This window comes from Crocodylus porosus, unplaced genomic scaffold, assembly GCF_001723895.1.
Source record: "Crocodylus porosus isolate Cpor-Errol unplaced genomic scaffold, CroPor_comp1, whole genome shotgun sequence".
Classification (NCBI taxonomy): Eukaryota; Metazoa; Chordata; order Crocodylia; family Crocodylidae; genus Crocodylus; species Crocodylus porosus.
Window position 1 is genome coordinate 24,758,285 of NW_017728917.1, and position 18,549 is coordinate 24,776,833.

Below are 18,549 nucleotides of genomic sequence, written 5' to 3' on the forward strand. Positions count from 1 at the left end.
AAGAGTAAATTGGATGCTTATCTTGCTGGGATCCTATGACCCCAGCTGACTTCCTGCCCTTTGGGCAGGGGGCTGGACTCGATGATCTCCCAAGGTCCCTTCCAGCCCTAATGTCTATGAAATCTATGAAATTTAATGTTTTGCACAATTCTGATTTGCATAAACGTTCTTGGGGTTTCTTTCTACAGTTTAACACCTTTAACTGAGAAATTAACTTATGCAGGCTGAACATCTGGCCCTTTAACAGGTAGGGTGACTATTTTTTCTAAATGGGAAAAAAAGTGGGATACATGCCTGCCTCCTTCCTCCTCCCCTGCTGCCCATGGCAGCACAGCCAGAGCAGAGCTGAGTGGAGCCTGTGGGAGGCAGGGGAGGAATGCAGGCTGCCCGCTTGGGGCTCCCCACCCTGCTGCCCTCCGCCCCAGAAGCCTCCACAGGCCAGCAGGCAGGACCCAGTGTGGGAAGGCAGGGAGACTTGGTCCTGCTGCTGCTGCTGCCAGGAGCCCCACTCTGGCCACATTGCCATGACAAGGCACCCCCTCCCCTGGGGCGGGGTTGGCAGCATGGAGTTGTGCCCCTCGCTGTTGCCAGGCAGGCAGGGGGCACCTTGCCATGGCAGGGTGGCTGGTGCAGGGCTCCTGGTGGTGACAGCACCAAGCCTCTCTGCACCAACCCATGGTGGGTCCCGCACACTGGGCCCAAGGCAGCAGGGTGGGGAGCCCTGAACCCTGCAGCAGGCAACCTGCCCCTGCCCTGTGCATAAATCGGGGGGGGGGGGCATGTGCCCCCCTGTGCCTCCCTCCCCAGGAACGCATGCAGTGGCAGGGAGCCAATCCCTATCACACTACCCTGAATGAGCCACTCATGGCTCTGTCCTGCTCCCCAGGTGGCCCCACCGTCTTCCCAGTCCCCATGTACTGTCCTGGCTGGGCAGCAACGCAGCCCCTGCCTCACTCCCTCCTTCACCGTGGGGGTCTCAAGCAGCCCCTTACAGGCTGGAACTCTGCCGGGCTGCAAGGGGAAACCTACTGTTTCCTCCGTTTTTCCACAGAGGACAGAAAACCCAGATCCTTGCACAATACTGGAAATCCAGGACAGATACTGTCCCAGAGTCATTCAGCCTAGGACCAGGACTTGATGTTCACATTTCAGGAACATCCTGCCCAAGTAGGGAGGGGTGGTCACCCTAACAGCAGGCTATTTTCTAAATACAATGGGCCAAAGTCACCCCTGGTATAACTCCTGAAATCAGATAATTTTACACCATCTGTTCTATCAAGATATTGTATTGCATCTTGGCAGTTTACATTGTTTTTATTCTTAAACTTTTCTGCCCTAAGCTTGTGTTGCACTATTGCACTTCCCCACTACACACAAATAATCACTGATCTGCAGTACACCTGAGAGAAAAAGCACACATACTACAGGGACAAAACAGAGCTGCTCAGTTTGCTTTTTTATAATTACCATCTGCAACTGCATCTTCATGTCTTGCAATCTCTGAAAAGGAAGAAAATATGATCATTTGCTCTCTAGTAAGAAACCCACATGCATATTTGCAGTAGTTAACAAGAAACCTCCCTTTCGATAACAACCGCTTATTAAACCAAATGATTTCCCATGATCATCAACCATAGCCAATGATAAATATCATGTCACCTCCTAAGCCAGAGGACAACAGATTTGGAATCTACCAAACCAGAGGAGGGAGTAAGGAGAGAAACAGGTCTTTCTGTGTCCTATTAATTCAGCATTAAACAGGCAGTAGGTAAACGTTGGTTGTGTATAACTGACTGCTGCCATCACTGAGCTAGCTGGGTCCAAGTAGATAGAGGACATTATAACTGTTCATTAATTGCAGGAAGCAAGATGCAGCACAATACAGACTGGTGGGAGTGTACACACACCTCCTAAATTTGCTCACAAGGGGAGCAGCAGTATTTTAGAGATTTGAGTGAAATATCAGTGGCCATCAGGTAAACCCCAAGCCAAGTAGACTGCACTGAAGTAGTTTGCTCTGAAAGCAGCAAAGGCATTGGGAGCTGTGCTGAGCATAGCCACAACAGGGCAGCACCAGCTGATGGCAGTGGCACCCTACCCTCTCAGTTAAGATCTTGGTGCTGAGGACCATAACAGAGAATTAAGGGAGCCAACCAAGGATAGGAAAGGCACTGCAGGTCTCTACTTTCAGGTGGAGAATCCGGAGGTGTGTCAGGATGTGCCTGTCCCACTCACTCTGCCCTGGCATTGCGCTCAGCTTTGTCAACTGTGGATCATGCCCCATTCCCATCCCATCGTATCAAGGCCACAAAACCAGTCCTCTTGCTTGCTGCAGGTAGATTGTCTCTCTGGCTATGGACAGAAATTGCACATAAACCGGTTTAGGTGATCAGAAACAGGTTTAAACCTGTAACACAACCTAAGTTCAGTGCACATTAACCAGTTTCAAAATGGCTGAAACTGGTTTAAGATAAACCTGGTTGAATGTAGTCTCAGACTTAGCTGATTTGGGTCAAACCGGTTTATGAAGCTTCTGTCCCAGACCCCTTCCTGGTTCAGGTTAAATCACAATATCCCAGCATGCTTTCCAGCCCTGGGCTGGGCTGTCTGCTTCAGCAGAGAAGGGTTGTGGGGAGAAGCAGGAACACCTCCCCACCCCCACCCCCAATCCTGGGAAGCCACATAAGTGAGTAAGGCAACCTGGCCATTGGAAATACGCAGTCCTTCCTGAAAGGGGTGACCGTGACAGAAGCAGTGTGAACAGAGTCTCTGGGAGGTCTGGAAAATGAATTGTTCCCACCTCATGAGCAGCTGTGGAGATCAAGCTAATAAAATCAGTGGGGATACCTGGCATCTGTAACAAAAGCTCTTGGTGCAGTTTTTACACTATGCCCCAGGCTAAAGCCTAGTAAAACCCCTAAAAAACCATGGTGTATTTACGTCCCATCTTTTCCAAGAGTAGGCTGTCAGCCAAACACAAAATTATCTTTCCAGCAGTGTGAGGGGATAATGTGGGAACATTTACCTGCTTCACTGTAGGGAACAGTCTCTGCTGATACACCTAGAATATTGAAAGAAGATGCACACAATTTGGATCTCTGTAATAAGACACATTAGGAAAAAGATTCTCCTATCAGTCACACCCTTCCACCCAAGCACAACTGACAGCAATTAGCATCTGAAGGAAAATAGCCACATAATAATTGAACTTTCTATATTTCCTTGTTATGTACCACATTTGTTTGATGCATCTGTTTGCAGGCACTATGAACGTAAGGAGACTGCTGCACTTGCTTGGTATTTTTTATTTCCAAAGGGAAGAAAAAATCTTCAGAATTAAAAAGCCACACATGGGCCTGATTTATAGTATAGATGATACTGCGGGCCAGCTCCACACTCTATAAATAATGCCTCGGATTGATATTGTCAGGATTGTTCAACTGCATTTCAGAAGTGACCGTCTCTCCGCAGGCACTGGGCAAGATACAAACTGCTACCACCAACCTGAGCTCTAGTGCTGGCTTCTCCCCGGGTTTGGGATGTTTGGAGCTCAAACTGTTCTCCAGGCTCATCTATGATACTAGCAATTAGTTATGCAAACTTCTCAAAAAGTAGAGAGAAGCATGTGCCTGTTAATATCGTAGGATCTTTGTCTCGTAGAAAATGCCTGCCTTCTCTACCGCCCAGGTCTGGCTGACATTTGTCTTTGTCGCAAGGTGTGGAAGTGCTCTAGCCTGGTGACCCAAACCCGTCCTACAGGCCCTGCACAACCCTTCAAACCACATTCCCTCCAGCTTGGGGACGTCTGCTGTTTGTACATGTCAGTATATAATCTCCAGGGACCTGGGCAAAATAAATTACTTTTGTTTCTGTCAGGAACAGTATGATTGAGGGGGCTGTGGCCAAACAGAGCGCATTAACACTGCTTGACAAGCCAGGTGTGTGCTCCCGTGCATCTTGCCACTATCATCATTATTATTTCACACCACCTGCAAGTAACTGGGTTTCCATCTTTTCTGTCTCTAAGTCTTCCTGTTCAGCATCTGTGCAAAGAAAATCAGATTCTTAAAGAAAAATCTTTTAGGAACAACAGAAGAAATAGTTCTTTTGCTTGAGCATAGCACAACCCTAACCATATGGGTGTGTGTCAAGAGAACTAGGCAGCAACCATTGTAAGTAACCAATACCTCACAGCTTTCTTAGAAGGATTGTGGGTAGGAAAAAAATTAGCAATCACTTTCTGACTACAGCAGCACTAAAGCCAAAGGTAGAGCTCTGATTTTGTATATTGGTTTATAAAGAGCATTACTAGCTATTTTTCTTTTTCACCTGTGAGATACAATTTATGTGGGCCTGGCTCCTACCCACAATGAGATTAGCCTCCTATGGAAAAGGAAGTCTTCGCTTCACATACCACTTTCATGTTGAGCATCCTTTTTGTGGTCTTCCTGACTTTCTTTGTGCAAAAGCGGTTTAACAGTTGCCACAGCGATGTTTGCTTTATCAGTGACATCTGCTAATAGGGAAAGAAACAACAGGGCGGTAATACAGAAGTAGCCACTAGTGCCGTACATTAAGATATTTTATTTCGGGACCCTAGTATGTGTTTCAACCCACACCATGAACCCTTTGAGTGCAAATGAGGAATGTGGGAAAAGTCACTGCTCTGTGTATTGAAAGGTGTATTTCTGCCAGGGATGGGCTTAACATATTTTTGAACTTTATTATTTTTTTTTAATCTCTAATTTCCTCAAGAGAACCATCCCCAGTGAGTCTTCAGTCGTAGAAGGCATTTAGGGATTATTTTTTTGGAAGTGATCTGTGCACAGCTGGGAAATTTGTTGGTGTTTGTATGATTTAAAATTGGACAAAAATATACGTTCCAAACAATTAAAAAGGCATCCTGCCTCCCAGCCTTGGCACATGGCCTAAGGTGTTCTCAGTACAATGTGCCCCTATTCCTACCATCCTAAGCTGGCCCATTTGCCTTCTGCCACCCGTATAGCAACATGGTGCATGTCTTCCATTGCTCTTGCTACTAACTTTGACACCCAAGGTGCAAGCTCCGGCCCGCCTGCTTTTCCTTCTCCCACAACCCCACCCCACTGCTAAACTCCTAGCTGCTTCCTATGTCCATAGTGCCATTTAGGATCCAGATACCAGATGTTGATTGCTGCTGTTTTGATTTTGCACAGAGCAGGGGTGTCAAAAGTACAGCCCATGGGCCAAATCTGGCCCGCAGAGCTACTCTATCTGGCCCAATGGGCCACCAGAAAGTTGAGGACATGGCCAGGGGAGTGGCTTTCCAAAGAATCCAGGGGTCTTGGTCCTCAGTGGACACAGAGATCAGCAGCAACAAGGCAAGTTAGGGCTGATACAGCCCCAGTCACCATCCAGTCATTTTGCCTGTTGCTGCTGTCATGATCTTACCTCTTCAGCTGCTGGTTCTGCAACCACCCCATTCTGGAGCTGCTGTCACTGTGTGCCTCGCACCGGAGCTGGGGCTGTTGCTGCAGCACAGGACATGAGGCAGTGGCAGCTGCTCCAGCTTTGGCGCAGGGCATGCAGTTGGAAATGGATTTTCTATATGCCGTGTGCCAGAGCCAGACCTGCTGCCACTGCTGCATGGCACGGATTGGAGCAGCCACCACCACCATCACCTCATGCCCCAGGCTAAAACTGCCCTGTGTCCTGGGTTGGATCCAGCCCAGAAGAAGCCCTGTGGTCTGGATCCGTCACAGGGCACAAGGTGAGTTTGACACCCCTGGCACAGAGGGTGTCAAACAGAGTTGTCTCAGAGCTCTGCTGAATCCCCACAGAACAAGCACACAGGGAGCAGACATAAGTGACAATTTTTTGCACGATCTGGCCACAGAAAGAAAGTCCATAGCCATGACCAAACACAGGTGCACAGCTGTAGACCACTTCAGAAATGTCTGAATGGGTAAAAATCTAAAACAGCAAAACAGTGTGTCTTCTGTCACTTGTGTCTGTGCTGCCTCTCAGCCTGTTGCTGTTTTCAAAATAGGAGCTGGAAAAGAAAAGGAGTTCAGTTTTGGGGGTTTTCAGCTCTTCCTGGAGGGTGGGCTGGGTGTATTGGAGCTTTCCTGAGGTGGGGGGGGACTCCAATACACCCACCCCACCCTCCAGCGCTGACTGGGGAACCCCTAGAATGAGTGCCCTCTGCTCCCTTTCCCTCCCTCCCATTCTGAAAACAGCGCCGGCTGGAAAGGAGCGGGGGCCATTAGTAGGGGAAACCTGCTGCAGGCTCACAGCTAGCAGCTAGATGCCCCTTCCCCTGGAGCCAACAGTTTGGTTTGGTCCAGGGAATTGTTGTAACTTAGGGCACTTCCTGCAAAGTGACCTCAGTTACAGTGGGGAGTTGCACTTCTGTCTGCAGGCAGAGGCTCTTGTGTAAGTATCTTCTGATCATTTAGTAGGGATAAATGATTATTTTTCTTACATTAAATTTCAAGCAAAAGCCAAATGAAATATTCCTTTACCCTGTGAATCTCTGTCTTCAGACTCCTTGGATGAACATTCAGCCTTTCTTTTTTGCTGTGAAAGCATGAAACTCTTTTCCAGTCTCTCAAGTAGTTTCAGCTTTTCATCTGTTCAAATAGAGAAAATTAGATTTGAAACTGAAATCTGGGGTTTCCTTAATCTTCCACATTTATGTTCTTGACAATGGGGTTTCTACAGGGAAATTAAACCTTAGACTTCCTGCTGTTTGGCTTTCTAGTGCATGCCCAGCAGTGCAAGTAACACAAGCAAAAAGGTGATGAACAACTTAAGTATTCACAAACTTATAGCCCCAGTTTCAAGAAAATAGTCCAAAGTCCTTTTGGTGAGGAAGCTTAAGGCATCTAAGCATGGCTGCTCCTCACCACACTTCCTATGCCCATGAGAATTTAAATCACCCTGAGGCAATGTCAGACCAGAGAGGTTTTTGCTGGAGAGCACAGCTGTTCTCTAACCTCTGGACTCCCTTTTTTTCTTCTAACTTTGATCTCTCCTTGCTTCTCTCTAACTATGTTAGAGAAGCATCCTCTTGTGGCTGTGAGAACTCTGAAAGCTGCATGAGTTGAATCATCTGCCTCTAAGAAATGGTGCACTAAGAATTGGCTGCAACCCTTTGAAAAAATGTTTCCAGAGACAATTTATCTGAGACGCTTATACATTGGTTCTGCACAGGCTCCCAGCAATGGGGAGGTTGTATGTAGGTACTAGTGGATCTACAGGCAATTCTGTATGGGTTTAAATCTAGCTTTACACAGAGAGCCTGAGCAAGGCCTATGCAGCCGATTATTACCAATAATTTGTGCTATTTTATTTAATTATGAATGTGATTTATATGCTGCCCCTCCAGCAAAAGTTCTGGGTGGCCTACAGAACAGAACAAAATAGCTTTTAAACAGGATGAATTATTAATGAACAAGAGAGCAAAATGACTTAAAAAGCAAATGAAGTATCAGAGTAAAACAGGAAATCCCTAAACAATTTCCAGCCTAGCCCTGCTTGCTAAATGCCTGCCTTCACCTTGCAGCACTTCTGGAAGATGTCCAGGCTAAGGCTCTGGCAGGCCTCAAGTGGGAGGAAGTTCCATGGCTGAGGAGCAACAGCTGACAACCATTCTCCATGCATTTTTGCCAAGCAACCTGGTGCATTGATGGTTCATGGAAAAGGGTTGCTCTCAGCTGACTGTAGGGATTGTGATGGGGCATAAAGGAGACAGCAGGTAGCAGGTAGAGCCCAGACTGTTTAGGTCTTTGTAGGTCAAGACCAGCACCTTGACTTTTGCCCAGAAAGCTATTGGAAGATGGTGCAGACTTTGGAGGACTGGTATTATGTGCCTGTGGTAACCCAAACCATCAGTAGGAGGCACCAAGGCAGCAAGTGGGGACTGCTCATAGCCATCAGCTTCAGTGTCAGCAAGCATGGACTGCCTGCAGCCACTGGTGTCAGCAGCAGGGGAGGAGGGGTGGCGGGTGGGTACTGCCTTCAGCCACCATCGGCAGTGTCAGTGGCAGGGAAGCAGGGGGTGGTGAGCAAGGACCACCTGCAGCCCCTGGTGGCAGTGTTGATGGCAGGGGAGCGGGGGTGGCAAGTGGGGACTGCTTGCAGATGCCGCTGGCTGCATCGGTAGCAACAGGGGGTTGGGTGGCAAGTGGCAACTGCCTGCAGAAGCCAGTGGCAGCTTTGGAGGCGACCAATCTCAGGGGGGGCACATGCCCCACTCTGCCTCCCCAACGTGTTGCCTATGTTCCAAAGAAAACCCATCCTGCCTTGGAGTGGGATATACGTCAGCATAGGCCCTTTGCATAAGGGTAGGTTTCATACTAGTTCTTTGCCTAGAAATGATGTAATATTTCAACAATGTAAGAGCCAATGTCAACACAAAGCAAGTATATACCTACTCACTGTTGAAGATGTGGATAAACCTATCAAAAATGCAGCCCTCATGTACAAAACCACAATGACTTGCTCTTGTAGATGTTTTTAGGCAGAGGAAGCCTAGTGCCTGCTGCCCTCACCCGAGGTATTTGGGGAGGGAAGGGGTGGGGGGGCTGGGACTCAGACATGAAGATCAGTGTCTTCCAGAGTGTATTTTCCTTGTTAAATTCCCCTTGCTTCCCAAGGGTTGGGGTAAAGCAGCCTCCACAGCTTAGACAAGAGAAGGACATCCTATTGTTAAAGGAACTCAAGTCAAAATGCTGGTATGAGGAGGGTTGTTTTTCAGCCTAATCAGACAGACAGTAGGGCCTGAGAGTGATGATTTGTATTTTCATAGCACTTGGGAGTGAGCCTCAGTCATGGACCAAGACTCCATTGTGCTTTGAACTGGACAAAAAACAAGTACGAGACAGCCCTGCATCCAACAGGATACAGTTTAAGTAGCAGAGGAATCCAGGCTCATCACAGGAGTTTCTTCATCTAGAAACAGCAAGGAAAGGCTAAAGCTGTACAAAATGAACCACTTCTTTTAGCACAGGATGGAGCAGTCCCATCCAAAGGTGAAACTTTTTGCTATCTGAGTTCTTCCACATCTCGTTACAGACCAGATGAGCTCACATCTCTCCCAAACTTGCCACATTTTGAGGAAACTGCCCCTCTTCCAAGGCAAATGAGTGCAATCAAATAAGATGTTCAGATATAAAGATCAGAATTACAAAACTCAAAATTAACTGGTTCATTGATAAATGAAATGCAAGGGGCACAGTGTCACCTAACAGAACATAGCCAACACCCGAGTGTGAAAGCTTGCTAAAATGTTCAGTATGTAGCAGTACCCAATACAGGAATTCAGTTTACCATACACTAGATTAAACACAATCTAAATCAAACACATTCTTTTTGCTACAATTAATCCAATTAGAAGGGAGAAAATTGAGCAGCTGGTGTAAACTGGTGCAGCTCTACTGGCATCACCACCAATTGTTCCCTAAAAATTGATGTCTTTTTCCCAAAGAAACCCTAAAACAATACAGTCTATATCTGTCTAAAGAGTAGTTATTTAAAAGGCTCCCATCATCATAGTATCTAAGCAACGCATCTTTATAAGGAATAGCTCTCCTCACCTTATAGTCACTCACTTCTATTCACTTCCCAGCATATTTCTGGGTTTTGAAATAAACCTCAAGACCTATTGTATCTATAATAATTTTCGACAAAGCAGATCAGTTAATCCATTGTCTACCTGCTATATTCGGTCTTGAAAGAAGGCAGCCAATTAATGCTCACCATTTCCCTTGGAGCTAGGCAACTGTCTGTAGCCAGTGGGATTGTTCACTTTCAGCAGCAGGTAAAGCACAACCATTGCATTAGCTCCTTTTTTTTCTATAGCCTGTAAGGCAGCTGCACGCTGATCAGAGTCTTTGCTTCTGTTAAGGACCTGAAGGAAAGAAAAGTAAAAATCAAATGGACTGTGTAAAAAATCCAAGCACTAAGCACCCCACAGTGTCTCTGAGAGAGATACAGAGACACTTTGTTTTAAAGAAGGGGAAACTGAGGCCAAATGTCCTGTCCAAGATCAAGGGTGGGATTAGAAATCTGAAGGTGCTGGCTTCCATTTTTAATCTATGCTTCTATCACTGAACAACCAAAGGAGCAACCACTATAGCTTACTTCACTAGCATCTAACATTTATTCTGCTTTATGGTAAATTCCTGGACTGGAGAAGTAAAATACAAAGTTCTTAAAATGAACCTACGATCACTTTAGTAGCTTACAAGACTACCTTCACCACTCTATTCTAATGGCACTATTAGTACTTCTCACTAGAGAGAATGCAGTTGAATAGATATGAAAGAGTACAATAGCAGCCAACTTTTTAAAACAGTTAATTTCTTCACATTGTCAACAGTAAACAGAAGAGGCTATGTGTTAAGATGTGTTAATTTCTGTTTAGTACACCCATGGGTGGACCCTCAGGAACTGGAGTGGACAGGTGACTAACTTCCAGAAGACTTGCTAAGAAAAAATATCATTACAGTACCTCATCAGCAGGTGGCAGGAACTATATAATGGCCTGTTTTCAAATGGCTACCCTGATATATTTCTGGACACATGATGTTAATACTAGTGTAGGTTTTCCTGTTTTTTCCCAGACTGAAGCCAGCTAGAGCAATGTAGACCTGCAAGTCATAGGTCTTTTCCCTGTTTACTCTGGTGTAAAACACACATCATGCTGGTGTAACGTGTCAGAGCCCTAACTTAAAAATAGAGGCTTGGTTATCATTTATCTGAAGGCTCCTTGTGTCACTCTGGCAGTGTAGAGGGATCTCAGCATAAATGAGAATTTGCCCCCTTCTTTTATATTTTCAAAATAGAGTGGGCAAGCATATAGAAAGACATAGTATGTCATAAAAAAATTAAAACAAGTTTTTCTTAGCAACTTACATTGTTTGTTTCTTCGGTGCTCAGAATGGCTGGTATAATTGTTCCTAAACATTTTATTAATGATTTCCAGAAGGGCTGGTTTATTTTCTCACATGTTTCAAAGTAATCAGCATCAAAAGTAAAAGCTTTCTGAAAAATGCCTGGAAGAAAAACCAAACATATAGTTAATGAAGGCACATACAAGATGATCTTTTAATGAGGATTTACTGGGTACAGCTACATGAGATGCTTTAGCAGAGTTGACTAATTATAGATTTCATAGACATTAGGGATCAAAGGGGCCTCAGAAGATTGAGTCCAGCCCCCTGTCCCAGGGGCAGGAAGTCAGCTAGGGTCAAAGGATCCCAGCAAAATAAGGGTCCAAACATTTCTTAAAAGTATCCAGAGTAGGTGCTTGTACCACCTCTGGAGGGAGTCTATTCCAGGCCTTGGAGGCTCAGACAGTCTCACAGTAAAGCATCACCATCTATGCATGCGCCCCTATTAGGCCAGAGTAAACAAATTAACTCCACTGTAGGATACAGCATTGCCTGGCACAAGTACTATCCTATGGCGGAGGCCAGGGACAAACGTAGATGGTGACCAGGGCTGGCTGGGACATGACAGTGCTGTAGTGCTGGGGCTGCCTGCCAGCTAGTCCTGTACTGTACCACCCTCATGCCCCTGCCTGCCACTCCACAGCATGTTGAGCTGTGGGGAGCAGCTCTGGGCTGGCAGGCTAACCCCCTGGGGGAGTTTGTTCCACGTGTAGATGCGCCCACAGTCATGTTGTTGTGTAGATCTGATTATAGACATGGGTCTCTGCCTCATATGCTCCTTTTAATAAAGGAAGAAGTATATTATCAACTGACATGAAAGCAGCCATGCCTGCCATAACCAAATGAGATCGTTTTGTTAGTTCATGACAGAATGCTAATCCTATGGCAATGCTATTGCTTTATGGGAGCAAGCTGGGGGACAGCATCTTCCTATCTTCCTATCTTATCTGCTCTACCAAGAATATCTAAGTTCTTCACAATCTTTAATGTATTCACTCTGACTACACCATTTGACAGATCAGCAACTGAGATGTGGAGAACCTAATGGTTTTTAAAGCTATTTAGGTATAAATAGGCTTTTTAGTGAATGACCAAAAGCACAGTAACAGATGGTGTATCCAACTCAAGAGGCAAATCCCAGGCAATGCCTATCTGCATCTTCAGGCACATAAAAATACCTTTTTTTTGTAAGCAACTAGAATGGAAGGCCTATAGGTTGGGGAACTGAACACTAGTCTGTAAAGGCCCAGGTTAGTGACTTAACCATGCCATCCTTTCTCTCTCTTAAACTAGAGGCTGTAGCAGAAGTGGGGCAGGGAGCAGGAAGATCATGAATTTGCCAGTCAGGGTGTACTAGGTGACTGCATCAGCCCACCTGGAGCCTGGAAGGCCCTGAGGTTGGAGTGCTGAAGAAGCAGAGTTTCACAGAGCTGCATGAATGGTATGAGCAGTAGGTGTGATTCTGTTTTCAAGTTACTGAATGTTTAGATGCTGGGAGTCTGCCTTCTTGTTTGCAAGGAGCTGTGGCTGATGGATGATCCCAGATGGAGATCGCTATAGAAAGAGGGACAACATATTCTTCATGTTGCTCACACAGAACTGATATCTGAATCTCTTTGTGAATGGAGAACACAAAGGGGCAGTTCACATGCTGGGCCTCATGGGGTCTGTCTGCACTGCATATGTAGCCTGGGTGACTACTTGTGTAGGCTTCCTGAGTGATTGAGTTGTGCTTTATGTAAAAAAGTTGTATGATTGCTCAAAGCTCCATATGAAACTAGAGATATGCCTGTTGAAAGTCTCTGGGTTAGGGTCAGAGGGGAGAACAACAAGGGTGACATTGTGGTGGGTGTCTGCAATAGACCACCAGACCAGAAGGATGTGGTGGGTGAAGCTTCTTTTAACACCTAGTAGAAGTTTCCTGATCACAGGCCCTGATTCTCATGGGGAACTTCAGTCGCACAGACATCTGCTTGGGAGGGCAATACAGCAGTGCACAGGCAATTCAGGAAGTTTTTGTAGGGTATTGGGAACAACTTCCAGGTGCAAATGTTGGAGTGGTCAACTAGGAGCTGTGCTCTTCTTGACCTGCTGCTCACAAACAGGGAAGAACTGGCAGGGAATGTAGTAGTGGATGGCAACTTGGGCAGCAGTGACCACGAGGTGATTGAGTTCAGGATCCTTAGGAAATGAAGGAAGAAGAGCAGCAAAGAGCACCTTGGACTTCAGAAAAGCACATTTTGACTCACTCAGGGAACTGATGGACAGGATCCCCTAGAAAGACAGTGTGAGAGGAAAAGGAATCTAGGAAAACTGGTTGTATTTTAAAGAAACCTTGTGAGGGCACAGGAACAAACAATACAGATGTGCAGGTAGACTGTCAAGTATGGCAGAAGACTAGCTTAGCTTAGCAGGAAACTCTTCAGTGAGCTAAAACACAACAAGGAAGCTTACAAGAAGTAGAACTTGGACAAACAATTAGGGAGAAGTATAAGAATATTGCTTGGGCATGCAGGGATGAAATGGAAAAGGTCAAAGCAAAACTGGAGTTGCAGCCAGCAAGAGACATGAAGGGTAACAAGAAGGATTTCTACAAGTATGTCAGCAACAAAAGGAAGATCAGGGAAAGTGTGAGTCCCTTACTGAATAGGAGAGGCAACCTAGTGACAGATGATATGGAAAAGACTGAAGTACTCAATGCCTTTTTCACCTCATTTGTCACCAGCAAGGTTAGCTCCCAGGCTACTACTCCTGGCACCCCAGTTTGGAGAGGAGGTGAGCAGCCAACAGAAACCAAAGAAGAGGTTAGGGACTATTTAGGAAAGCTGGATGCGTATAGGTCCATGGGGCCGGATGTTATGCACCCAAGGATTCTGGCTGATGTGATTGTAAAGCTGCTGGCCATTATCTTTGAAAACTTGTGGAATTGGGAGAGGTCTTGGATGATTGGAAAAGGGCAAATATAGGGTACGTCTTTAAGAAAGGGAAGAAGGAGCATCTGGGGAACTACAGACCAGTCAGCCTCATCCACATCCCTGGAAAAATCATGGAGCAGGTCCTCAAGGAATCTATTTCTAAGCACTTGGAGGAGAAAAAGGTGATTAGGAACAGTCAGTATGGATTCACCAAAGGCAAATCATGCCTGACCAATCCGATTGCCTTGTATGATGAGATGACTGGCTTTGTGGGTGCAGGAAGAGCAGTGGACATGATATACCTTGACTTTAGCAAGGGTTTTGCTACAGCCTCTCACAACATTTTCACAAGCAAGCTAAGACAGTAGGGGTTGGATGAGCGGACTGTAAGAAGGACTGAAAACTGTCTGGATCATCAGACTCAGAGGGTAGTAATCATTGACTCAGTGTCTAGTGGGCAGCCAGTATCAAGTTGAGGGTCTCAGGGATCAGTTTTGGGACTGGTTTTGTTCAATATCTTCATCAACAACCTAGAAGATGAGATGGAGTGCGCCCTCAGCAAGTTTGCAGATGACATTGAGCTGGGGGGAGTAGTAGATACACTGGAGAGTAGGGCACTAGAATTCAGAGAAACCTCAACAAATTGCAGGAATGGACTAAAAAAAAATCCCATGAGGCTCAATAAGGAGAAATGAAAAGTCCTGCACTTAAGATGGAACAGTCCCATGCACTGGTACAAGCTGGGGACTGACTAGCTAAGCAGCAGCTATGCAGAAAAAGACTTAGGGGTTGCAGTGGACAATAAGCTGAATGTGAGCCAACATTGTGTCCTTGTTGTGAAGAAAGCTAATGGTATGCTGGGCTGCATTAGTGGAAGCATTTTCAGCAGATTGAGGGAAGTGATAATTCCCCTCTTTTCAGCACTGTTGAAGCTACATCTGGAGTACTGTGTCCAGTTTTGGGTCCCCCACTACAGACAGGATGTAGACAAATTGGAAAGAGTCCAGCAGAGGGCAACAAAAATGATTTGGGGGCTGAGGCACATGACTTCTGAGAAGAGGCTGAGGGAACTGGGCTTATTTAGCGTAGAGAAGAGAAGACTAGGAGGGGATTTAATAACAGCCGTCAACTACCTGAAGGCTGGTTCCAAAGAGGATGGAGCTGGACTGTTCTCAGTGGCGGCAGATGAGAGAATAAGGAGCAATGGTTTCAAGTTGCAGCAAGGAAAACTTAGGTTAGATATCAGGGAAAACTTTATGATGAGAAGGATAATAAAGCACAGGAACAGGTGACCCAGAGAAGCTATAAAATCTCCACTCTTGTATGTTTTTAAGACCTAGCTAGACAAAGCATTGGCTGGGATGACCTATTTGGAGATGGTCCTGCTTGAGCAGGGGGTTGGACTATGGCCTCCTGAGATCCCTTCCAACCCTAATTTTCTATTATTCTATGGTAAATCACAGCTTGGCTTTAACCCACTACCCCAGCTGTGTTCAAAATACAACGAAACATGTGCCTTAAGGCTAGGTATGTGGTTGCTGATTTGTGTGGCCAAAAACATGTAAGAGCATGTTGTGTAGACTTCCTCTTGATGTGACAGCACACACACAGAGGCATAATCCAATGGGTGGGAGGAGGGCAAAGATGATTTTAAGTCATCTTTGGGGTCCTGAAATTCTGTGTTGAAACAAACCCCAAAATAATGTAGGCAGTTCAGTGAGGATCACGGCAACCCAGAGACAGACAATATAGCTCAAGCTTCATCATAGCATTTACCCTCTACTTGGGGCTTGTTAGTAGCTCTGTGGCATCCCCTGTGAGAAGGACATGCTCCTTCAGACAACGCAGGGGGACAGTTTACACCAGGGGTAGGCAACCCAAGCACGGGCGCCAGAGCATGACACATGAAGGCATTTTGCTTGACATGCATGCTTCGGGGTGAACAACAGGGAAGGGGCCAGAGTGCTACTGAATTGGGTCCCTCATGGCTCCCCAGCCATCTGCCTGGGGCACACCAACATCTTACAAGTTGAGATTTTGGGTGTTTTTGGCACTGCCCAAAAACGTTGATGATCCCTGGCTTACACTGTTGCAGTGCAGATGCTAAGACAAATCCCTCCCAACTGTTTTAGTGCTAACCCAGAGAGCTAAAAAAACAAGAGAAACCAAAATAAATCCAGAAGACAGCCTCACTTGCTCACGTGCCTGCTGCCTGAGCCTTATACATTTTACAGATGGGAATTAAGCACATTTTCAGAGGAAATAAGTTCCACACTAGCAGGGACTAACACAGCAAAATGTGTCATATGGATGGGAGTTTCCCCATGTTTCTGGTTACATTACCCTGTTGCTCACTGGTGAGAACTGGCAGTGCAAAGTCAGAGCTGTCCATTACTGGGTCTGTAAACATAGAAACAGAAGGTCTAAATCAGTTTGAGTTCTTTATACTCCCACAGTGTACCTAGCTTTCCACTAGGGAGGCTACATATCTTTACAGTACTTAACCTTTTGAGGACACCCGGGTACAGCAATAGAAGTTTCACAGCACAATTAATTTAATTTCCTAGAACCAATGTGTGAAGTCATTGAGGAAAACCCTCCTGCAAGTTTCACCTGACGGATGCCTGCAGGACTGACCAATGGTTACGAAAGATCAAGGGGACTGTTCATTATGAGTAAAACAATAGGAAGTCTCACTCCTTCACATACATATTTTTTGCCGTTGTAATAGTACCTAATTACCTAGCTGTTGCAGAGTGAGTAATTGTAATGTAATTGCTCGTTCAGGAAATAGCATGATCTTCCTTTATTTGTAACATTCATTGTTCCTTGAAATATTCAGATCAAAGAGGATAATGAAAATGATATGAATATTAGCTGAGCAAAGTTAAGAATATCTGTTGCACAGGAGATCCTGACATTTCCACATTTGTCTTATCACCAGTCGGAATAAAAAGTTGCATTTTCAACAGTCCTTTCCAGGGTGAAGATTCTGAAATGTTGACACTAAAATGCCAAAGTATTTCATTTTGGCCTTCTCAAAAAGTAAAATCTTTTTGGTTTCTTACTAAATTTTACTTTTGAGTAAATTCCATTTAAACATACTAAACTCCATTTTATTATTGTAACACATTGCCTATGGGATCTGTAGTTCAGGAATCTGATGCTTACGTTATTCCATGTGAACTAGGCTTTCTGGCTGAACTACATGTCTGATGAGATAGGTTAGTCTGAGGCAAATCCATATTACCTTTTGGGAGATGTAATCTTCTCAAGATCCCAAACTATACAACAGAAAATAGGGCCTGAACTACAACCCTTATAAAGAAGTCAGGTTGCGTGGGGTGGTCCTTAAAAACTAACTGATTCAGAGAGGCATGAGCTTTCACAGGCAACAGCCTAAGGTGTCATCTTGTCCTACTATCTTTAGACTAACACAGCTAATCACCTCTCAACCTCATAACGTAATACAATGATAGAAACAAGCTGTGGAAAACTTTGTTAAACTCATTTGAAATACTTAATTCAGCCTAAGAAAACAAAATACTCTGATCTGATTTAAATAGCTGAAGTAAAGTATTTAATTTTTATTTACCTGGTGGAAAAATTGATATCCTTTGGCAAAATCAATTCAGTGAAGAATTCTCAGCTAGCTCTGCTTAATGTGCTGAGAATGCTACTGTCAAAGACAAGAGATTAAATCTTATCAATATTGAAATAAACTAGCATTTAACTGTCCAGATCCTTAAAAAAAAGAATTTATTAAGAATCATAGGATCATAGGGACCTTACAAGGTCATCTAGTTCAGCCTCCTGCTCAAGGCAGAATCATCCCTGGCTAACTATCCCAGCCAAGTATCTGTCCAACCTGCTCTTGAAAATTTCCAGGCACAGAAATTTCACAGCTTCTGTAGGTAGCCTGCTCCAATGCTTGTTTACACTCATAGTCAGGAAGTTCCTTCTCATCTCCAACTTAAATTTCCTTTGCTGCAGCTTGAGTCTATTGCTTCTAGTCCTGTTGCCTACAGCCACGAAAAAGCCCATCTCCATCCTCCCTTTAATAGCCCTTGGGTATCTGAAGACTGTTATGACATGTCCACTCTGTTTTCTCTTCTCCAGAGTAAATATCCCTAGCACTTTCAGCCTTTCCTCGTAAATCATGCTTTCCAGGCCTCTAATAATTTTTGTTGCTCTCTGCTGGACTCTTTCCTATCTGTCTGAATCCTTCTTGAAGTCTGGGGCCCAACACTGGACACAGTCGTCCAGGTGAGGCCTCACCTATGCTGAACAGAGAGGAAGGATCACTTTCCTTGATTTGCAAGTGACACTCCTGTTAATAGAGCAAAGTATACCGCTGTTCTTTTTGGCTAGGTACAGACATTACACACAAACCAGTTTAAGTGATCAGAAACTGGTTTAAACCTGTAACAGAACAGATGTTCAACGCACATAAACCAGTTTCAAAATGGCCCAAATGGGTTTGAAATAAACCTGGTTCAATGCAGTATCAGACTTAACTGATTTGGCTCAAACTGGTTTACACAATGTCTGTCCCACACCTCTTTCTAGTTTAAGATAAACCAGACTCCACCAGCATCCCAGCATGCTCTCTGGGCTCGGTGGGGCTCTCTGCTCCACAGCAGGGCTGACCCCTGCCTTCTGCTCTCTAGCCAGAGCAGGGCTAGGGTGTGGCCAGA

The 18,549-nt window shown here is 45.2% G+C and overlaps 1 protein-coding gene across 1 annotated transcript in view; it reads right to left on the bottom strand.

Moving 5' to 3' along the window:
- TMEM40 (transmembrane protein 40) overlaps positions 1–18,549 on the bottom strand; it is a 29,044-nt gene that overhangs the window by 3,143 nt on the left and 7,352 nt on the right. Inside the window, exons 3-10 of the mRNA XM_019537016.1 lie at positions 16,196–16,252; positions 10,900–11,039; positions 9,742–9,892; positions 6,504–6,611; positions 4,415–4,516; positions 3,990–4,043; positions 3,026–3,061; positions 1,468–1,500 (exon numbers count right to left, since the gene is read on the bottom strand). Coding sequence (XP_019392561.1) covers positions 1,468–1,500; positions 3,026–3,061; positions 3,990–4,043; positions 4,415–4,516; positions 6,504–6,611; positions 9,742–9,892; positions 10,900–11,039; positions 16,196–16,244 — 673 coding nt within the window. The 5' untranslated portion in view covers positions 16,245–16,252. The remainder of the gene's footprint in view (positions 1–1,467; positions 1,501–3,025; positions 3,062–3,989; positions 4,044–4,414; positions 4,517–6,503; positions 6,612–9,741; positions 9,893–10,899; positions 11,040–16,195; positions 16,253–18,549) is intronic.